This window comes from Microcaecilia unicolor, chromosome 5 (assembly GCF_901765095.1).
Source record: "Microcaecilia unicolor chromosome 5, aMicUni1.1, whole genome shotgun sequence".
NCBI classification, from domain to species: domain Eukaryota; kingdom Metazoa; phylum Chordata; class Amphibia; order Gymnophiona; family Siphonopidae; genus Microcaecilia; species Microcaecilia unicolor.
Genome location: NC_044035.1, coordinates 162,489,589 through 162,507,996, shown reverse-complemented (window position 1 = coordinate 162,507,996; position 18,408 = coordinate 162,489,589). Strand labels below are relative to the sequence as shown.

General features: G+C 45.6%; 1 protein-coding gene across 3 annotated transcripts in view; it reads left to right on the top strand.

The window, feature by feature from the left end:
- COL13A1 (collagen type XIII alpha 1 chain) overlaps nucleotides 1-18,408 on the top strand; it is a 1,024,165-nt gene that overhangs the window by 759,080 nt on the left and 246,677 nt on the right. For all 3 annotated transcript variants that reach the window (XM_030203528.1, XM_030203531.1, XM_030203529.1), the window contains exons 22-24: nucleotides 400-444; nucleotides 3,729-3,797; nucleotides 12,385-12,408. In XM_030203528.1, coding sequence (XP_030059388.1) covers nucleotides 400-444; nucleotides 3,729-3,797; nucleotides 12,385-12,408 — 138 coding nt within the window. The remainder of the gene's footprint in view (nucleotides 1-399; nucleotides 445-3,728; nucleotides 3,798-12,384; nucleotides 12,409-18,408) is intronic.

Sequence of the window (18,408 nt, the reverse complement as noted above, 5' to 3'; positions counted from 1 at the left end):
AAACCCAGGTTCCTGCTGTGTATACGTGACAGCTGACCCCGCTTATTCAATGCCGCTGATCAGTTAAATAGTGTTTTGGTGCCTAACCACTAATATTCAGCTCGAGATAACTGGTTATCTCTGCTGAATATTGATGGTTAGTGTAAAAAAAAAATTATTTTGCTGGTTATATCACGAGATAACTGGAAATATTCAGCACCGGTTGACTTAGACCGCCTAAATAGCAGTCCTATCTTTGGCTGCTATAAATTTAACTGGCCAGCACTGAATATTGACATAGCCAGTTGTTAGTGCCGACCCACCCCCCCGATATTTAATGCTGTTTCTGGCCTGTTAACTAGCACTGAATATCGACTGAAATAAGTTCACCATAATGTCATTTTTTTCTGTTGTTTGCAGGGAGAGCCTGGATCAGCTGGAGAACATGGTCCCCCTGGGCCAAGGGTAGGTGACACTTTACATAGAAACATAGAAAATGACGGCAGATAAAGAACATATAGCCTATCCAGTCTGCCAATCCACATCATCCACTATCTTTTCCTCCTCCTAGGAGATCCAACATGCCTGTCCAATGTTTTCTTCAATTCAGATACAGTCCTCACTTCCACCGGGAAATTGTTCCACATATCCACCAGTGGCGTAGCTACGTGGGGGCCTGCCCCCCCCCCCCCCCCAATTTCCTCTGGGTCCCTGGTTTTGCTGGCGGGGGTCCCCAATCCCTGCCAGCTGAAGCACTCTCCAGCACCGGTCTCTGGCGCTGCTATGTTGCTGCGTTGCCTGCCCTGCTGTGTCTTCCCCTCACGTCCGGCATGCTCCTTTTAGTGAAACTGAGCATGCTCAGTTTCACTAAAAGGAGTGTGCAGGAAGTGAGGGAAAGACAGAGCAGGGCCGGAGAACGGCACTGGACAATGCTTCATCTGGCAGGGGTTGGGGACCCCCACCAGCCAAGGTATTTGCTGCGGCAGTGGGTGGGGGCGGTGAGGCGGCAGACCAATATGTGCCCCACCCCACCCCGGCCCCCTCCCACTGCGAGGTCTGGCTACGCCCCTGATCCACCACCCTTTCAGTAAAGAAGTATTTTCTTAGATTACTTTTCAGTCTACTCCCCTTCAACTTCTTTGGCACATCTAGGTCAGTAGATCCCAAACCCATCCTGGGAATCTCCAAGTCAGTCAGGTTTTCAGGATATCCGCAGTGAATATGCATGAGAAATCTGCATACAGTTTAGATGGGGCATTCAAATCTCTCTCATAAATTCATTGCAGATATCCTGGAAACCTGACTGGCTGGGAATCCCCCAGGACAGATTTGGGAACCCATAGTCTAGAATTCATCTGTATACTCTAGAATTCAGATTTGTGTCCTTCAAGGAGGCAGCAGCAAAGGATGGAACTGCTGGAGAGGCAGACTAAATTTCAGTTTTGGCTTTGGCGCCAAAACAAGCCCAAAATCCAGATTTGGCCATGTTTTGCTTTCAGCCAAAAATGCCAATGCATTTTCAGCTGAAACTGAACACCCCCCCCACCCCCTACATAGCCGTCTCACCGACTGTAGGACCCTCCCTGGCAGTGGTGTGCTGGTAAATGTTTAACAACAGGCTCTCTCCCCGGTCCCCCTCTGCGCCCCCCCCCCCCCAAATTGCAGAGCTGACTATAGCCGGGGGGGGGGGGGGGGGCAATGCATTACTCCAGGAAAAAAAAAATTAAATGATCCCAGGTTCCAATCTAATTCATGTTTAATGTGAGATAAAATTCCATAAATAAGTAAATAAATATAAACTTTTAATGTTGAGCACCTGATTCTCAAAGTGGACATATTCCAAACACTATAATGAAAATAAAATGATTTTTTTCTACCTTTGTTGTCTGGTGACTTTGTTTTTCTGATCATGCTGGCCCAGTATCCAATTCTGCTGCTATCTGTCCTCTTAACTCCGTTTCCAGGGCTTCCTTTCCTTTATTTCTTTCCTTTCCTCCTTTCTTCTTCATTTCTGGTCCTCTGCAGACATGACTGTCCAGTGGATCCAGCTTCTGCCTATTTTCTTCATCCATGTGCAGTTTTTCTCCTCTCTTCCTTTTCCCTCATCTCATCTCCTTTGTCACTCTTCCCTCCATCCATGTCCAGCATTTCTTCTCTCTCCCCTGCCCTCCATCCACCCATACCCAGCGACCCTCCTCTCCCCCTGCCCTCCCCTCCATCAATCCACCCATGCCCAGCCCTCCATCCACCCATGCCCAGCGACCCTCCTCTCCCCTGCCCTCCATCCACCCATGCCCAGCGACCCTCCTCTCCCCTGCCCTCCATCCACCCATTCCCAGCGACCCTCCTCTCCCCTACCCTCCATCCACCCATGTCCAGCGACCCTCCTCTCCCCTACCCTCCATCCATCTATGTCCAGCGACCCTCCTCTCCCCTGCCCTCCCCTCCATCCACCCATGTCCAGCGACTCTCCTCTCCTCTCCCCTGCCCTCCCCTCCATCCACCCATGTCCAGCGACTCTCCTATCTCCCCTGCCCCCCTCCAGCCACCCATGCCCAGCGACTCCCTTCTCTCCCCTGCCCCCCCTCCAGCAACCCATGCCCAGCGACTCCCTTCTCTCCCCTGCCCCTCCCTCCAGCCACCCATGCCCAGCAACTCCCTTCTCTCCCCTGCCCCTCCCTCCAGCCACCCATGTCCAGCGACCAGCGACTCCCTTCCCTCCCCTGCCCCCCCCCCCCCCCCCCAGCTACCCAGGTTGTCCAGCGGATTCTTCGGGGCAGGCAGGAAAGATCCCCAGTCTTTCCTGCCGGCGCTGACTCTCCCCCGCTGCCGGATCGTTCTTCAAAATGGCCGAGACTTATAAGGGCGGCCTCCAAGACTTCAGCAGAAGTCTCGCAAGGCTGCCGCTGGAAGTCTCAGCAGCCATTTTTAAAGAGCGATCCGGCAACGGGGGAGAGTCATCTCCGGCAGTAGGCAGAAAAGACTGGGGATCTTTCCTGCCTGCCCCGAAGAATTTGCTGGACAAGGAGGGGGGGGAGGGAGAGCTGGCTCGCCCTCAAGAACAACCGGCTTGCAAGTTGGTAAAAAATTTAACAACCGGCTCTTGTGAGCCGGTGCGAACCAGCTCCAGCACACCACTGCTCCCTGGGCCTACCTTAAAAGCCTCCTGCCACAGGAGGTCACGTCAGCCATTTTGAGATTGGAGCCAGTGCAAGCAGGAGTGACTGGGGATTGCTTCTGCCCTGAAGAGGCCACTAGATCACCACGGCTTCAAGGTAGGCCCAGAAAAGGCCCTATGGGTGGTGGGAGGGTGGTGGTTGTGATCGGAGGGGGTGGACGGCTCTCTGCCTGGGGAACCCGCTTTCTGCCAGGGGGAGCCTGGGGGGACCTATCTTTCTGCAGGAGAGAGCAATGGTTTCAGCTTTTGTCTGAAACCAAGTGATGAATTTTGACCGCAGATTTGATTTCATTCAAAACTGAAAACCCTGGTTTCAGTCACCCTCTGAACTGCTGAAACAAGAAGATGTAACTGGGCAGTCCACTAGGAAGACTGTCCTCGCTATTCTAGGGCTATTTCATGTTAGCCTTGACCTGCATGGATCTCCCCTTCTCATAAGACTGAGCAAGCACAAATCAAATCATGAGCATCTTTGCTTTTGGGAAATCCTGGAAATGATCAACTCAATGGCTGGTGGCATCTGCAGTGGAAAAATGAATCCATGACTGAAAACTCTGATTTTCTTTTACAGGGTCCAAAGGGAGACACAGGGAAGACAGAAGTGACGGAGTATAATGGAAACATCAATGAGGCCCTCCAGGTAAGCTGCTCCTGTACTTGCACTCTGAGACGTAATAGCCGTAACTGGGCTGCTTCAAACCATCATGCTTTATTTGCCACAGAAAGCTGTTTCAGTCAATCTGACTGCCCTGTTCAGCAGCTTCACATGGTTCACATGAGTAGAATACTTCAGCCAACACCAGTAATTGGGAAGCAAAGCCAGTTCTGAGCAGACTTCTATGGTCTGTGCCCTGATTATGGCTGGACAGATTCAGCTTCAGTAACTGGAGAACAAGGCCAGTCTCGGGCAGACTTTTACGGTCTGTGCCCTGAAAATGGCAAGGACAAATCAAGATCAAGTAGTATCACATCATACCTTATACTATAAGTTTATCTTGTTGGGCACACTGGATGGCTCGTACAGGATTTTATCTGTCTCCTTGTACTATGATACTATCAGGCTTATTTTTGAAAGAGAAGTGTGCCCATCTTTCGACACAAATCGGGAGATGGGCGTCCTTCTCCCAGGGTCACCCAAATTGGTATAATCGAAAGCCGATTTTGGGCGTCCTCAACTGCTTTCCGTCGCGGGGCCAACCAAAGTTCACAGGGGTGTCGGAAGGGTAGTGAAGGCGGGACTGGGGCGTGCCTAACACATGGGCATCCTCGACCGATAATGGAAAAAAGAAGGGCGTCCTTGACGAGCACATGGGCGACTTTACTTGGTCCATTTTTTCTTACGACCAAGCCTCAGAAAGTTGCCAGAACTGACCAGATGACCAATGGAGGAAACAGGGATGACCTCCCCTTACTCCCCAAGTGGTCACTAACCCCCTCCCACCCTAAAAAAAAAAAAGCTTTAACATTTTTTTTTGCCAGCCTAAAATGTCATACCCAGCTCACTGACAGCAGTATGCAGGTCCCTGGAGCAGTTTTAGTGGGTGCAGTGCACTTCAGGCAGGTGGACCCAGGCCCTTCCCCCCGCCTACCTGTTACACTTTTGGTGGTAAATGTGAGCCCTTCAAAACCCACCAGAAACCCACTGTACCCACATCTAGGTGCCCCCCTTCACCCCTTAGGGCTATGGTAGTGGTGTACAGTTGTGGGGAGTGGGTTTTGGGGGGCTCAGCACACATGGTAAGGGAGCTATGCACCTGGGTGCTTTTTCTGAAGTCCAGTGCACTGCCCCCTAGGGTGCCCGGTTGGTGTCCTGGCATGTGAGGGGGATCAGTGCACTACGAATGCTGGCTCCTCCCACGACCAAAAGGCTTGGATTTGGTCATTTCTGAGATGGGCGTCCTCGGTTTCCATTATCGCCGAAAACCGGGGACGACAATCTCTAAGGTCGACCTAAGTGTTGAGATTTGGGCGTCCCCAACCGTATTATCGAAACGAAAGATGGCCGCCCATCTTGTTTCGATATTACGGGTTTCCATGCCCCTTCGCTGGGACGTCCTGTGAGGAGGTCCTCAGGAAAACTTGGGCGCCCCGTTCGATTATGCCCCTCCACGTATATGTACACATGGAGAGAGGAACGATAGATTACAAATTTCACATGTAAGACAATAACATGCATCAGTGCTTCCAAATTGCATTTACATAAGTACATAAGTACATAAGTAGTGCCATACTGGGAAAGACCAAAGGTCCATCTAGCCCAGCATCCTGTCACCGACAGTGGCCAATCCAGGTCAAGGGCTCCTGGCACGCTCCCCAAACGTAAAAACATTCCAGACAAGTTATACCTAAAAATGAGGAATTTTTCCAGTCCATTTAATAGCGGTCTATGGACTTGTCCTTTAGGAATCTATCTAACCCCTTTTTAAACTCCGTCAAGCTAACCGCCCGTACCACGTTCTCCGGCAATGAATTCCAGAGTCTAATTACACGTTGGGTGAAGAAAAATTTTCTCCGATTCGTTTTAAATTTACCACACTGTAGCTTCAACTCATGCCCTCTAGTCCTAGTATTTTTGGATAGCGTGAACAGTCGCTTCACATCCACCCGATCCATTCCACTCATTATTTTATACACTTCTATCATATCTCCCCTCAGCCGTCTCTTCTCCAAGCTGAAAAGCCCTAGCCTTCTCAGCCTCTCTTCATAGGAAAGTCGTCCCATCCCCACTATCATTTTCGTCGCCCTTCGCTGTACCTTTTCCAATTCTACTATATCTTTTTTGAGATACGGAGACCAGTACTGAACACAATACTCCAGGTGCGGTCGCACCATGGAGCGATACAACGGCATTATAACATCCGCACACCTGGACTCCATACCCTTCTTAATAACACCCAACATTCTATTCGCTTTCCTAGCCGCAGCAGCACACTGAGCAGAAGGTTTCAGCGTATCATCGACGACGACACCCAGATCCCTTTCTTGATCCGTAACTCCTAACGCGGAACCTTGCAAGACGTAGCTATAATTCGGGTTCCTCTTACCCACATGCATCACTTTGCACTTGTCAACATTGAACTTCATCTGCCACTTGCACGCCCATTCTCCCAGTCTCGCAAGGTCCTCCTGTAATCGTTCACATTCCTCCTGCGACTTGACGACCCTGAATAATTTTGTGTCATCGGCGAATTTAATTACCTCACTAGTTATTCCCATCTCTAGGTCATTTATAAATACATTAAAAAGCAACGGACCCAGCACAGACCCCTGCGGGACCCCACTAACTACCCTCCTCCACTGAGAATACTGGCCACGCAATCCTACTCTCTGCTTCCTATCTTTCAACCAGTTCTTAATCCATAATAATACCCTACCTCCGATTCCATGACTCTGCAATTTCTTCAGGAGTCTTTCGTGCGGCACTTTGTCAAACGCCTTCTGAAAATCCAGATATACAATATCAACCGGCTCCCCATTGTCCACATGTTTGCTTACCCCCTCAAAAAAATGCATTAGATTGGTGAGGCAAGACTTCCCTTCACTAAATCCGTGCTGACTTTGTCTCATCAGTCCATGTTTTTGTATATGCTCTGCAATTTTATTCTTAATAATAGCCTCCTTCTGAACCATTTCTAAGCTGCAGAACATGGCTTCCTCCTTTTATTAAAAAAAAAACGATATTGTGGTATTTTTTTATTTTTAAGTTAGTCATAATATTTTTGCTTTTGTAATACATTTAGAGAAATAAGAGTATGCCTTTCCAGATCACTTGAGACAACTGGTCCAAGCAGTCCTTCTGTCTCATCTTGATTATTGTCGTAGCAGCCAACTTTTCAAAATTATTGGGGATGCTAAACTCAATGTAAATTGCCTCTCCCTGGGCACAGTCACAGAATTTGTTCAATTGGGGATGCTCAAGCACCCACAGTACCCACAGAGTTGGCTCCTAAGATTATTGCAATATCTGGGTCTCTCTAATCAGTCTTTAGCAAGATTATAATTAGTGCAGAACATGACTGCGAAGTTAATCCTGGGTGGCTCAGGATAAGAGAGAGCAGCACCATTTCTTGAACAATTCCACTGACTTCCAGGATGTTTAAATTACTGACCCAGTTTTGAAGGGTCTTTATGGTTTAGTTCCTTTGTATATAGGTGCATTAATTTTTAAAGATTTATACCCGTCGTAGGGCATTGTATTCTGGTTTGTAAAAGAATTGTCCACTGACTCATTTGTGCAGGTTGTCTTCAACCTATAACAGATCCTTTTGGGGTATCGCTCGTTTACATTAGAAAAGATATAAACAGGATGGAGTCAGTCCAGAAGGTGGCTACAAAATTAATAAGCGGTCTTGAACAAAAAATATAGGGACAGACTTAAGAACCTCAACATGTATACACTGGAAGAGAGAAGGGAGAGAGGAGATATAATAGAGACGTTTAAATATCTCAAGGGCATTAATGTACAGGAAGTGAGCCTTTTTCAACTGAAGGAAAACTCTGGAATGAGGGGGCATACGATGAAGTATTATTTCACAGAAAGGGTGGTGGAAGCTTGGAACGGCCTCCAGGTGGAGGTTGTGGAGTTGAGGACTTTTGTCAGAATTTAAAAAGGCATGCGATAAGCACATGGGTTCGCTTAGTAAAAGGAAGAGTTAGGGGTTACAGAGGATGGGCAGACTGGATGGCCATTTGACCTTTATCTGCTGTCATGTTTCTATGTTTCTAAATAACCTTCCCTTTATTTAAGGTATGGAGAGTTCTTTCACAAGTGGCTTAAAACATGATTGTTTTCTAATAAGTCTGTATTCATTGGCGGCTATTTGGTCAGCAGTCTGGATAACTGCTGCTGACTAGGTTATTCAGAGGCCTTTTCTGGACAGTACCACTGAATATCCTTACAGACTGCGTTGATAAGTATCCCTACACGCTAGGGCAGTAGTTCCCAAACCTGGTCCTAGAGGCACCCCAGCCAGTCAGGTTGTTAGTATATCCACAATGAATATTCATGAGAAAGATTTGCATGTATTGTCTCCACTGCATGTAAATCTATCTCATGAATATTCATTGTGGAAATCTGGAAAACCTGACTGGCTGTGGTGCCTCCAGGATCAGGTTTGGGAACCTCTGCTCTAGGGTGTCCTCAGGGATCTATTCTTGCTCCCCTTCTCTTTAATATTTTCATATTCCCTCTAATTCTTCTCATACAGTTCAAAGGCTGCAGTCCATATTTTATGCTGCTGATATACAAATTTTATACTCATACGCTTCCAACTCTATTCACTCCTCCACTCTTAAATTCTTGCCTTGATCCTGCTGCCGAATGGTTAGGTTCTCACAGGCTTGCTCTGAATGTTACTAAAATCGAAGCGATTCACTTTCCAAATCCATACTGCCCCATTCCTGCGGCCCCTTGTATCGCGATACATGTACCACCCCTTTTTTTCCCCCTTTTCTGGACTTTCTCTGAGTGTATGAGATTTTCTTTCCCGTCCAAAATTGTAGTTCATTTCTTACTGTTTTTGTTTGTTTGTAAATTTTAGTCTGTACACCGCCTTGGTCTGCCCGTTAGTAAGGACAGTATAGTAAGTGAAATAAATGAAATGAAAATTAAATTCCATCTCCCTTCGTTCTTCAGGGTCATGCCATAAACTGTGCTGAGAAACTGCATATACTGGGGGTCATTTTTGGCCCCAAACGTCCTTCTAATGAACACATTTCTAAAACTCTTCAATCATCCTTCTTTATCTTACAAAGAATTTGTTCATTTAAGCCATATTTTTCCCCCTCAAGCTTTTGAACCCTTCTCTTTTCACTAGTCATTACTCTGTTGTAATGCTTTGTTTGCTGGCTTGCCACTATCTTCCATGAGGTGCTTGCAGTTAGTGCAATCGATGGCAATCAAACTCTTACATAATACGAGTAAATTTGACCATGTTACTCAACTTTTGATTGCAAGAACACTGGTTCCCAATTTCCTATCGTATTACCTACAAACTCCTTCTGATGGTATACAAAGGTTCCCTTCTGACTGCCCCTGATTACATTTCTAGGTTATTAATTCTGTACACCCTTACTCACTCCCTGCGATCCTCCCAACAGTCATTCCTTCATGTCCCACTCACCTGCCTTCTGTTATACGTCTGGACAGCATTCGCTCTTCTGCTTTTTCATATATTGGCCCTAAGCTTTGGAACTCTTTACCAACTTACATCAAAACTGAAACCTTATACCCCACTTTTAAGAACCTTAACAAGTCCTGGCTTTTTAACCAAGCTTTCCCTTCATAATGGCTGTTTTCTTCCCTGATTTCTTCCCCTGATCCTTCTCCCTTCCCCTTTTCTTATTTTCTTCTCTATTCTCCTTCCCTTGTTTCTCCGGGATCCTTAACCTTTTATTGTAAACCACTGCAATGCTAGGCGATATGCGGTATATTAAGTGAAATAAAAAAAATTTTTATAATACGATGTGGATAATACTGAAGCTGTCTATGGGTGGAGCTAGAGTGGGATTATCAGTAATTCGGTTAGTAGTGATATTAAGGGGCAGAAGTTCTTAAGATGCAGTAAAAGTCAGACTTTTTCCTAATCTTGATTTATCACAGGAGTCACCAACCATTGCTGAGTCCTGTGGTAATTGAATAATGCTGCCTTGGAGCCACCTAACAAACAGTGTCATTCCACCAACTTGAGAGCATCAGGCCATAAAGCTGCAGCCAGTACTTCTGGGAAGAACCTCTTAAAGGGGCTTGCCTCAGTTCCCCAAATGCACCACCCAAAAGCCTTCTCACTCACAAACAACCCTCCTGAATGCCCCCCCCCCCCCCAACTTAAATGTTCTCCCGATAAGTTCCCCCCTGATCAGGGCCCCTCCCCATGCAAGCACTCCCCCCACATTAAGAGCTACCTCATAGGAGAATTCCATCAAGGGGCAAAACCCCGCAGATGTCCCTCTCCTCCCCCACCCCAGAAGCTGCCACAGAGGTACTTCTCCTACATGGAAATAGCCCACAATGCCAATGCTTCACCCCTCGGAAGGCCCCCACATGTAGGACCCCTCCCCCCCAGGTCTATCTCCAGGTTTCCTTGGTGTCTAGGAAGGACCAGGCAGGATCAATCTCCAGTAATTCCACCCTCACCAGTGCTGAGATCTAAACTGGTGCTGGCAATCCCTAGTGGTACTTTCACAATACTACCACTAGGGCTCATGTTTACATTGCTGGTGCCATTTTGGATCCCAGCACTGGCAAAGGCAGGAGCAACTGGGGTCACTCCTGCCAGATCACCCCCCCCCCCCCTAATCTCCAAGGAATCTTGGAGGGAGGCCTGGGGAGAGGAGGGAAGCCTAGGGGAGGTGCATCTTTGACAGTTTTTGGAGGGGGAGATCTGCACTTGTGAGGCCTGTCCTTTGGAGAAGGCTTAGTTTGGAGGGTTTCGCTTATAGCAGGGCCCTAAATGGTGGTGCATGTTGGGAGGGATTTAACTTATGGAGAGGCCATTCAGGACGGTGGCTTGTGAGTTGGGGAGGCTCAGAGGGAGCCTTCAGGGAACTGATGCTGACCTCTTTAAAAGTTGTCCTGGACCATCAGGCAGCCCTATGCTCCTGGGCTGTGAAATAACCCCAGAGTTCTTCTGGGGTTATTTTACCAACTATAACATAGCTTATGGTATGCACCCAGGGTTCACCGCAATCCCCGTTCTAGTATTTGCATAGTTTGAGCTGCTTTACATAGATTTGCATGTTTTGCATCTCATTACTATGTACAACAAGGTAACCTAAATAAATCTACATTAGGGCACTGAAATGAGCATTAGAGCCCTTTAACACACGTTTAGGAGCAAATAATGCAGGTTATTGTCTAATATAGCTTGATAACTACCCCCTTAGTGTGCTAACAGCTGTTTTGCTGTCCTTTGCACTTGCTTAGTCAGTTGGCAGACTGAATATCACTACTAGCCAGCTAGGCTGACTCTGCCCAAGCTTCGTCCTCAGACCGCCCTTAAACTAAACAGTTAGGTTCGTGGAGATTTTCTTTTTCATTCAGAAGTGACAGGAAATCACTCCCACGGGCAGTTTCAAGATTGTATTGAAAAGTACACTGGTTGCCATTTTAATCTTATTGTAACCCTATGGGTTAAATTTTAAAAGATTACCTGGCTCCTTCTAGATCTGGTGTAGAGATAGTGAGCAGTGCAGTGAAACTGAGTAGTCTGTATGCATTCGCTGAGTGTTCCGCATGCTGATGGAACTTTCAGGAGAGTGACAAACAGCTCAGGCTGGCAGTTGGGAAGGAGCTGTATTGGTGAGAATGTTACTAGGAAAAGACTGGAAGAAAGTTGATGCTGGAGATCATCACCTGAAAGAAAAGGTACCCACCGTTCAAGAGAGCCAGAGAGAGAAAACAAAGAGAGCAGCTAAGTGACAAACTATTTAAAAAAGTGCACATAAGAGAAAATAGTAAAGGAAACCTGAACAATAAGTGAGAGATAACTAAAAGAAGGAAAAAAAGAGTAGAGGAAAACTTACATGTTGAGATCCTTGAAGATCTCTGGAAATCTGAAAGACAGGAGAAAAGAAAGTTTAAAGAATCTATTGTTAAACCCCCTGGTTGGTGTTGAGTCATTTTGGGGAAACACTGTGACATATTTGGTACCATCATTGTTATACCTTGCTCTGCTACCAGGGGGTTTACATTATGTACTCAGAATTAAAAATCACTAAACAATGTATTGGTTTACATTGAGGACAATTTTCAAAGGAATTTGCTCAGTTGACTCAGTAGTTACCCAGGTAAGTTCCTTAGGCAGAAAACTGCCCTCCCCTCAGCAGCCCGACACCTGGAGAAAAGAGATGGGGCAGAAGGGGTGGTTAGGGTGAGGATAACCTATGCACAAGGGTTTCCATTTGAAATCTCTGTGTGTTTGTTGCACCTGCTGTATAACAGGTACAAAGTGTATCCTCGCTAGTTCCGAATTTTCAAAGAGAAACTTTACAGGGTGTTTCCCTTTGAAAATTAGCTTGGAGGGCCCCAAGAGGTTTTCAAAATTGTTTCCTTATTTCTGTTTAATTTTGTGCAAACAAATTGACTCGTAGGCCTTCTGAATTTTGGTGGGCTCATAGTCTTCCAGAGAATTTCTGTTTTGAGTGATGTTTCTGAGAGTCATTGCAGATTTAGCTGATATATCTGATTTAGCTATAATCATTTTTTTTTACTGTTTTTGTTTTTTTAGGAAATCCGAACATTAGCCCTCATGGTAAGGAAGAACTGCTGTTTATGGCTTCTGTATCAAGGCATTATACACAGTTTGTCAGGTGGTAAATAATTGAATGTGTTCTATATGACCTCAGAACAGAGGAGTAGCCTAATGGTTAGAAGAGTGGGCTGGGAACTTGAAGACCCAGGTTCAAATCCCACAGCAATTTCATATGGCCATGGTCAAGTCACCTAACCCTCTATTGTCTTTGGTCCAATACTGGGCAGGTTCTAATAGCAATGCTAAGGCTGCAAACTGGATGCAGATTCACAGGACACAGTTGATCAGCCCTGTGTTTACCCCAGTGCATACTGGGATTTGTAGTCTTGTTTTTCTTAGGGAATCCAATGGGTAAACTACAAGTTCATGCATACGAGGTAAACCCAGGACTGGATCAACCCTGTCCTATAAATCTGGATCCAATTGGCAGCCTTAAGAAATAGAGAATGACACAGGGATAAAATTTGTTCCCATCCCCACCCCGTTCCCGTGGGTTCTGTCTCCGTCCCCGCAGGTTCTCTCCATCCCTGCCCCCGTGGGCTCTGTTCTCATCTGCAGAAGCCGTGAACACTTTTGATTTTATATTTAAATCGTTTTAGTAAAGTATAAAAAGAAACAATATGTTGTGCAACTGTTGTGTATAAATTACAAATAGAAAACAATAATAGCAATGAGCAACTATAATAAACCCTCCCACCACTACCACCCTCTACCCTTCCAATCCTAACAGTAGCTGACTTCTACTACCCCAAGGAATCCTAATCCACCCTGTTAAAATGTCCAGGGATACAAAATACAACCCGTTCTGTATGCCCTAGAGGGGAGAAATATGTCCTATAAAGCAGTATTATGATTTTTTAATCTATGGATAAATAAGAATTCATCAACAATCTCAGGATTCAGTCTAGATCTCCTGTCTTCCGCAGTCCCTGTCACCGTGAGTTCTGTTCCTGCCTCATCTCCGTGAACTCTGTCCCTGTCCCTGCGAACACTATCTGATCCCATCCACACAAGTCTTGAACAGTTATGATTTTATATTTAAATCATTTTATTAAAGTATGAAAATAATATTTTGTACAACATCATTTTATAAATCACAAACAATATAGAACAAGGATTTAAAAAAATCCCTGTCTCCACTCCCTCTTCACAAATATTCCCTTCACTATTGGGAAAACTGAAAAAGCCAAAATTATTTCAGAATGCTACATAGAAAATTCGTGATAGCAGAATACCTGGATCACACACAGAACACAAATGCCAAACATATTAGCTGACCAAAAATGATAAACATTGTGAAAATGATGAGGCTATTGGGCTGATGAAGCTCCCACCTCAGGATCCCAGGTCCCTCTTTCACTCAGGGTGAGCTGGTTCTCAGTATGCAGATTTTATGCAAATTATTCTACTACCCTTTTCTGCTCAGGGTGACCTGCTTCTCAAAAGGCAAACTTAGTCAGGTCTCACCAATCAGGCTATTTTCATACACATCTTTATTCCAGCCTCTGGGGCACACTTCTTTTAGCTTAAAACACTTTCACAAGCTTAAACAGTTCTTCCCGCTTAACCATTTCATTTCTTCCTACTCAGTGCAATCTTCCATTTTAAACATTTCTTCTGGCACAGTTCAATATCCATAGATTTCTTCCCCCTGAGCCTTCTCACACAGGCATTTGGGCTCAGTACTAATGAGCCTTCTCACACAGGCATTTGGGCTCAGTACTAACTCAGTCCCTGGACACACAGTCCCTCCTTGTAGCACACTGCTCTAGACACACAGTCTTTTCCTCTGGGACACCCAGTACCTCTCCACTGTCCCAGACACACAGTCTTTTCAGCTGGGACACACAGTACCTCTTCACTGTTCTAGACACACAGTCTTTTACTCAGTCCCTGGACACACAGTCCCTCCTTGAACACATAGTTCTTATTCTTGATACTCCAGGGCCTTCTTACCCCAGCCAGCTTCCTTCTTGGGAACACACAGTTCTACCCCCAGTCCAAAGGGCTCAGCCAGTACTTCACATGGGGACCTCCAGCTACCAGCTCTCTCTCTCCCGCTGCTGCTCTAGCTCTAGCTCTCCACCTCACCCCTCAGGTGGGGTATTCAGTGTTTAATGGCCAAACAGGACCCAGCCCATAACCTGCTGCACCTGTTTCCACCTCCAGGACTCTCCCCGGTCCTAGTGACCTCCAGCTATACCTCCCCTTTCTGGCTCCCTTCAGCAACTCACCCAGCCTTTCTCCCTGGACATTTTAGGGGAACAGCGCCCTCTAGGGGCCTAACCAGGGTAGGATAGCCTCTTCCTTATCACAACATATAATATATTAAACCAAAACCCCAAGATGCCATACCAAACAAATAGAAAGAGATGTATTTTCTCGTATACTGTGCAAAATATAAAGATCACACAGCCAAGGGATTGTTTTAGAGGAGTGCAACTAGGACAACTGCTCCCTGGCCAGAGAGAGCTCTAAGCTGCTGAAAGCTGAAGAAGGCTCAGCTTGTTTGGACTTTGGGGGGCCTCTCCAAAATTTCTGCCCTGGGTCCCAACCATGTGTAGCACCAGCTCTGGCAGGATACACATTTCACATCTGACATATTCTAATCACAAAATAGAAAATAAATTGATTTTCTACCTTTTGTCGTCTGGTCATTTTATTTTTCAAATCATGTTGGTCCCAGGCTCTGGCTTCTGTTTCCCTTTGTCTTCTCTTAACTCACTCGCCAGGATCTCTTGCCCTGTTGCAGGAATGGATGCATGAATTTGTGATGCTTCAGGAGTCAGACAGCACACACCAGTATGAGAGAAAAATCTTCTTTATTTGCCAGCAAACAAAGCAGGACATCAGTTCTAGCTCTCTTCTCCTCCTTCTCAGCTCTCTGGGTCTTTCTCTCAGCTCTCTGGGTCTTTCTCTCAGCTCTCTGTCTCAGCTCTCTTCTTATGCTGTCTTCTCCTTCTTCTGTCTGTTCCTTCTGTCCTTCTCTTTCTTCTGAGCTCCTTCTGAGTTCTTTCTGACGTAAACTGCTTCTGCTCCTACTTAAATAGGGTCCTAAGCCCTCCTCCTAGCCTAGCCCAGCCCCCTTACTCTCCAATTGGTTAAGGAATTAGATTGGCTACCTTGCCTCAACCAATCATTACTTTTGAAATATCAGTTACATAGGTTCCAGACATCCTAAACTGACCTCTGACCTGGGGCCCCTCAAGCCAGACATTTGGTCTCCAGTCTCTTACATGTTATTATGATTGATTTCTCATATTCCTAGTACTAACTGCTAACTAAACTCTGGCATTCATTAAAGAGGTCAAAAGTCAATCTTACTTAATAGCATACATATCAGGTTATTACTTCCAGGAGGCCAGTCCTACACTTAGCTATAATTATTCAAGGAGAAGAGAGCTGACTAGTTCTGACCTCTTCACCTATCAGCTTATACATTGAACCAGCCAGAACTATGGCTAAGTCAAACCACATGTTGATCTCCTCAATGCAGTCCTTGCTTGACCTCTTAAACAGCAGACAAAGAGTAATACAGAATTTAACAGATATTCTACACAGACACAAACCTTATTAATTTACACAGAATCAGTATTTCTTATAAGACATATTCTAAATATCAAAAACTTGTAAATACTAATCTATTGCCTCTCTCTAAACAGTATTTTCTATCTAAGCATTTTAAACTACAATTAATCATATGTCTGGCTCATTCCTTTATTCATTCATAATAGTTTACAGCTGTGCCAGCTAGCATTGGCAATTCACAAGGGTGAAAGAAATTCCTTTCTCTGACCTTTCTAACCCTTTTGCTCGACAGCTAGAGTTCAATATAATCTGAACCATCTGGCATACCTTCACTTCACTTACAAAGTAAAAGTTGAAATTTGAAATAAGAATTCAATTCAAATACCAAGCTTTTAACAGAATTAACCCTTCATATGATTTCTTATATATGATTATGCCCATGGCTGCTTCATTCCCCCCTTTGAGACTAAAATCAGCTTATGCAGAGATAAGTCTCACAACTCAAACTCTGGAGATTATAGTGATCCTAATTAGGAATAGACTTATGAACCACCATTACCCTACTTGTTAAGGTCCGACGGCATACTGCCGAAGCACATGAGGCCAGGAAACAAAACAACAACCCTGCTAAAACTAAGACTATTAGGGAAATGAACAAGGGACGTATCCAGGAGGTCAATGACCACCACCAGGAGGTAAGATCTAATCCTCCTCGGTAATCCTCCACATTAAGGCTGGCCAACTGTAGGACTTTATCCATGGCATGCCTAACCACATGCGTCCTATTTATGACAATAGTACAGCACTCTGAAGAATTTAGCACTGTGCAGAGGCCACCCTGGGCTGCAAAGAGATAGTCAAGGCCCATACGATTATACCTAGAAACTATACTTAATTCATTAATTTGATCCTGCAATGCATTGACTACCACATTCAGCTCATGAACTAAAACATGGAGTAGGGACTGAAGTCTCCGAGTAGCCATACCTAGTTCAGTAATACCCGCTACCGGGCCTCCAATTGGAATCCAGGCCGTGGCAGAAAGGGCTACAAGTCTCTTTTTAGTCAGAGGATAAGTAGAATTAATATACTGGAGGGCTAATTCAATCGCCTCATCCTCTGTGGCAACGGAGGAGGGTAAGGACAAAGCCTCTCGCTTAGAGCGGTGCGGGGATAGTGGCTTAAGAGGAATAACTTTAGGAAAATAATTCAAGGTTACCAATACACAAAAATCATATGTGGAGGGAAGAACCATGTGGAGGACATTATCACAGAGCCAGTAATGACCAAGAAGAGGGTGAGGAAAGTTCCCAATAAATGTTGGCTCAGGCTGGACAGGGTACTTAGGGTGCCCATAATGCGAGCCCCTATCCCAGGGGGAACGAAGACGAAATGGAGACTTTGCACACCATAGGCGCCAATCCCCAATTGTGACAGGCCGCTCATTTGTTAGTAACTCTTCATACCCCGGGGACTTATGAAAGTAGAAAATAAGCTTGGACACTATAGTCTTCTCAGTGGTACGCTTAGGAGCCAGATAATCACCTGGGTCATAATCTACAGGTATGGTAGCAGGGCACATAGGAGTACCTGGAGAAACTACCCACACAGATTCTCCTTTTTCTGGGAGAACATTAGTATAGTTACAGGGAATGGGAAGAACAGTTGAGATGCTTCTTGTTAAACAAAACACTCCAGAGGCTGGATAGGGAGACGTAAAAACTGGCCTTAGAGAAGATTCAGAGGGGGAAGTAGCATTATAAAAGGACCACCAAGTATAATCCTGGCTCCAAGGACCTGAACTCGAAAAGTAGGGAGGTATAAGAGCTGGGAGTTGCACAGGGACAGGTACAGCTGGGACATCTGTGGTATAAGGAGAAAATCGGGAACACACAATACAAGGGGAAGTAATCTTTGCCTGGCTAATTAGTTCCTGGACAGAGTGTAACCAAAGGTTGGAGCGAGTTGGGGTATTAGGAACAAGGAGGCAAGGAGTAGAAAACAACAAAAGCATCCAAACTACTAACATTTTCTTTCTTCCTAATCTAAAACAAATACAGCAAACTAATTAAGCAATAATATTTCAACAGTCTGTGCTAATCACAGATTACTCTCATATAGTGTTCTCAGTCTTTGAGTTCTTATACCAGTTGGGATAAACCCTCAACTGATAAGGATCAAGCTTTCAAATTCCAGGAAAGCCAGAATCAGGCAAGAAAGAGTCTCAGTGTGAAGCCGAAGTTCAGCCGCTCCTGCAGTATGCAGTTGACCCTTCTTTTCAGCTAGTAGATTCTTTGGTTCGGGTCAGGCGCAACTTCAATGGCTCCGCTGGATCACTTTCTGCTCTCCACTGTCTAGGCTCCGTCTGATCCGTGCTGGGCTCAGTCTGGTCAGCAGACTTAATTCGAGACCAATGGACCCATGGAGTTATCCCTGCGACCTTCACAGCTGCAGGGGTAGAAAGCAAAACAG